Source organism: Bufo bufo, chromosome 4 (assembly GCF_905171765.1).
Source record: "Bufo bufo chromosome 4, aBufBuf1.1, whole genome shotgun sequence".
Taxonomy (NCBI): domain Eukaryota; kingdom Metazoa; phylum Chordata; class Amphibia; order Anura; family Bufonidae; genus Bufo; species Bufo bufo.
The window spans coordinates 238,397,335-238,402,181 of record NC_053392.1 but is presented as its reverse complement, the minus strand read 5'-3'; the positions used below and the strand labels follow the sequence as shown (position 1 = coordinate 238,402,181).

General features: G+C 38.6%; 1 protein-coding gene across 1 annotated transcript; it reads right to left on the bottom strand.

Moving 5' to 3' along the window:
- Window positions 1-3,116: 3,116 nt before the first annotated feature.
- Window positions 3,117-4,406, bottom strand: SST (somatostatin). Its single transcript, XM_040431079.1, has 2 exons — window positions 4,272-4,406; window positions 3,117-3,329 (listed from the first exon to the last, which is right to left on the bottom strand). Exons 1-2 carry the CDS (start codon window positions 4,404-4,406, stop codon window positions 3,117-3,119), a joined length of 348 nt encoding a protein of 115 aa, XP_040287013.1.
- Between the last annotated feature and the right edge of the window lie 441 nt (window positions 4,407-4,847).

The following is a 4,847-nucleotide window of genomic DNA, read 5'->3' as shown; positions in this document are numbered from 1 at the left end:
CGTTTGTAACTTTTTAAATGGCACTTCAGCAAATATTATTGTGCAAATGAGGTTTTTATGTTCCCCTTGACACTTTTAGAAAAGTAGGGAGGTATGGGTGGTGTCATCAGCCCAACAGATTTATCATCATTTACTCCCATTTTCCCATTCACAGTGGGAGAGGTTAGTACTCTGGCGGCTGTGACTGCCAGAAGAGCCGAGATGCCAGTGGTCACAGACCACAGGCATTACAAAAAATGGTAGATATTGTAGAATCTATTCAGGAGGATCAACAGAGAAAGAAGTAGCAGCTAATTTCTAATAAACACTATAAACACATTGAAAAAAAAACTACTGCAATAATAAAGGAACTGTTGACCATGAATAAACCATACTGTTTTGCCACTTTTTTCTTCAAACACATGTAATATATACCTCTGCAGAAGAATGATGGCTTTCTTTGGCAGCCCGCATCCATATCCCCCACCACTTTTACACCCACCTACACTGAAATATAACGCACCCCACTGCAGTCATAAAACGTAGGTTACTGCTCTAATGGAGTGCAATGGCAGCTATTTTTCTAACTCTAGTATTCAGCTTTAGAGGCTGCTAATATACACAGTTGAAAGCCTTACAGGAATGCCTAGCTGCTGTAGGATCGAGTGACCACTTAAAGTAGTAAAAATATAAAAACATCTTTTGTCTATGAAGGCTAAAAAAGAAAAATTTCTATGAAATGGTACAAAATTAAAGCCACAACTGTCATGGAGCCATATAAAAAAGAAAAAGAGAGGCGTGCTTCATGGGTAGGACAGTAACGTAAAACAGGTTAATGATACTGAGAGTGTCAATGCACTCACCCACTTGTGTTCTGTAATAAAGCACAACACTTGTCAGAGCGCATGTGATGTTTCCTTGGACTGCAGCCCTGGATCCTGGTCGGTGAGCTCATGTTGGTACCAGAGGTCAGTAGAGCAGCACCCATTGGAACAGACGCTTTGTTCAGCGCTATCATCAAGGAACTTGTGGAAAAAGCACTTTTGTCACATTCTTTTACTGATGTGTTAAAAAAAAAAACATATTTTGCAAATGTACCCAGTTCTTTTTCAGGTAAAAACATACTCAAAAGGTATGTATATCAGAGTCCTTGATGACAGCTCTGAACAAAAGATCTATTCTGTTCCATTGTACGCACAACTTTCATGAAAGAAAACAGAAAAATTGTGTGAATAGCCTAAAAAAAAATCTGTAATAGCCGTTATATCAATGACTACCAAAAATTGCTAATTTTGCCTGAACCAAAAATACCACAGTACTTATAGAGTTAAGATATGACCCCTATAGAGTGACCAAACGCAATATAGAGCTGCTAGAATACTGTAATGCAACAGCGTTGGTTATTACATGATAACGCTTCCGATATGGGACCACAATCCTGTAGTACGGTATTATATCAGCATCATAGCAGCTCTATGCAGTAAAGCTGTGAAGCATTTGCTGCACATTTTATACTTATTTCATATTATATTACTTCACTGCAGCTTGAGCCTACTTTCAGAAGCAGAAATAAGCTTGCTGTTCACTTGATGCATATGCATTTTTAAACATGCAGGCAAAGGGTGGCAATAAGTCATGAAGGCACTATTTATGTATAATTACCACCCATGGCAAGGGTTTATCAGGATCAAGCTGTAAAATATGATTTGTTCACTATGCAGAGGCACTTGTAGCACTAGGAGCTGCCTCCAACATGTAGGGTCATGAAAGGGTTTGTTCAGGCAATTCACCAGGGGAAGCTGCACGTAATCCATGGCTCCTACCTGAGTGAGAGATACTCTTTGCATCCATTTCCATCTTTGGCTGAAAGAGGGGATTTCTGAGCAGAAGGTCCCATCTAAAGTGTTGATATGTCCTAAACAGGTAGACAATGGTGTAGATGTCTTAGAAAAAACACAAATGCATTTTTGTGGCTTATAAAAAGGGTTCGGAAATAATCCTGAAACTACGTCTATGGAAAACCAGTGATGTGCTTGTGGTCTTATTGGAATTGTGGCTTTCCTGTTCAAGTAAATGGAGGAAAATGCTAGAGAACAATGTCAGTTTAATCTGAAGTGTATCGCAGTGAGAAAAAAAACTGCCATTCATCACAGCACGAAAATTTGGGGGAAATGTGTGACTACTCAGATGCAACACGGTCCGAATATTTGAATCCGCAAAACGGATACACAAATGTGAATAAGTCCTTACTTATTTTTTATTTTATGCATAGATTGATATAAAAATTAATAAACAACCCCTTTAAATGTTCTGCTATATCAGTTTATAGAATTGATGACTTGAGAATTAGGAGATTACAAAGTAGCCCAACTGCTTCCAGCTGTCTTACGGCAGCAAACAGATATATATTGCCGGAATGGAGCTGATTGCTAAAGGGTTCGACAAAGTCATTTCATTTTAAATAGCAATGTTTATATTCAATGAATGAACAAGTAAAATTAAGAGAAGTTCAAGCCACATATTATGCAGAATAATTATAGCATTATAGTCTTTTTTTTTTGCCTGAGGATGCTTCATGAAAGAGATAACTGGGTATCATTTGAATTGTAGCGTTAATGTTAGCGATAATGGAGAAGATTAAAGGGACTACAGTCTTAAACAATGTAAACTGATTACTGCTGCCTTCTTCTTTACTGAATCGTCCAAGTCTGAAAGATGTTCAGTCCAACACTCGTGCACACATCTCTGTTATGAAGGAGTTAACCTCTTCTACCTACAGATAACATGGCATTTATCTTTTCCTGCTCTACCCTCTGATATTTAGTATTAACACAGGAATAACAAAAGATTGACAAAAGATAAACTGAATACTTTGAAACACGCTTTATTGCAACAAATAATTAAAAATAGTACATCTGTGAGAATTGAAAAGTGCATATAAGAACTATCGAGAAATCACGACCCAAGCAAAATAATTTACAATTTCAACTAAAAGTTTTATTAAACAACTCCAAATTAACATTAGTATTCACCATAACTGTGTGTGGTATTTACAGTCTTCGGATCCTGTGGTAAAGGCTTTGTTTCGGGAGTTAGGAAAATAAAGGACCAAAATGCTAGGGAGAGATCGGAGGAGGCTAACAAGATGTGAAGGTTTTCCAGAAGAAGTTCTTGCAACCAGCTTTGCGTTCTCGGGGTGCCAGAGCTGGACTGGAGTTTGCGGACCTTTCAAGTTCCAATCTTACTTCATCTTGCTCAGCTCCTCTGGGCAGGTCGTCCGATTCCAAGGCGTCATTCTCTGTCTGTGATGGTTCTGATAGCAATTCTGCCAAGAAGTATTTGGCCAACTCCTATAAAAAAAGCCAAGAAATATTAAGCTGCAGACATAAAAACGTAACTGTATTTCTGCAAGGACTATGACGCATCAATGACCTTATGTCTCACCTTTTCAGGTCTTATAGGAACATGTTCACAAATAAGCAATATGTTCTATAGTAAGATGATGAATGCTATAATATACTGCCTGCAGTCTGAATGGCAAGAGCTTTCCAAGGTGCTGAAACTATTTCTCTGTCCACCTCGCCGTCATACATTCCCTACTGTTTTAGTACATTAAGTACTTGCTTTCTATATTTTCTGGGACTGGGGCACTATTGTGTTATTTACTATTGTTTTTTGGTACTACCCTAAAGAACTATAGGACAGTGATTGCAGGTTATGCAATTATATTGCTATAAAACATGCAGCAAAAACATTTCTGACTGATATAAAACACAGATGTCAACCACTGTAAGGAAATCGAATAGCGGGAGAGCTACAAAAGTGACAATTGTGATAGTGCTATCACATCAGCATATTGGACAGTGCAGTATGCTCAGTACCTCGGACAGCTCTATTGATTCAGCAGCTCAGGTTCAACATAGAGTTTTCTTAGACAATGAATTCAATTCTACCTGACTATTAGTTTAGCATTGCACATGGCATTGTAGCACGCTAAGGCTAATACATTCCATGTATTTTTCTCTAGAAAACATTTAAGTGCAGCAAATTATCAATGCAATTAATCTGTCATAATACTACATGTCATTTCTGAGCAGTTATAATTATCGAGCAGAGCACATATTTATGCCTGTTATGTTGCAATATTAGTGTGCATTATGAATGTGCATAAATAGACATCCATACACATATCTGACAGTAAAGTTTGTTTCCAGATTTGAAAATGAAAAGTTCAAGGCAAGGTAAATATTAGTACTATGGAAAGTCAGAGAAGGCGAAGATTCCTTCCTTACCTGTTTTCCTGCTGCTGCAAGTGATTTCTGCAGGAACTGGCGAAGTCTCGGGTCTGTAGGTGCAGCTGACATGGAGCTCACAGCCAAGGCCAGGGAAAGCAGGGTCAGGGCACAGCGCACTCGGCAGGACTGCATGTCTTCAGAAACTTCTCTAGACTGATTGCAGAGACAGGGCTAGGAGAACCTGCTGTGTCGACTTCTTCTGCTTCTGCTCCTGGGATCTCCATAGCCCCCTTTTAAATTCTCCCTCTGACGTCAGTGAAGGAAGAGCTCCCTCCTCCCCCTCTTCTCTGAGATAACCACCACTTTTACGCACCATTAACCAAAGTAGATAAATCACTAGAACCACCCAGATGAAAAAGAACCTGAAAGGGTTTTTTTGTGATTTTCTTTCTCTCTGTAGTGTAATGTGTACACAGTTTGCGTAACCTTTCTATATCTTTTGAACATTAATGGTTTCTACAAGTTATTTAACTCAATAAATGCCTGTGTCACTGTCCTGTTCTTCTGTGAATCAACAGTGTGTCATGTTGTTTTTTCCTGTCATTTCTGGTGGCAACCTAATTATTAATTTTC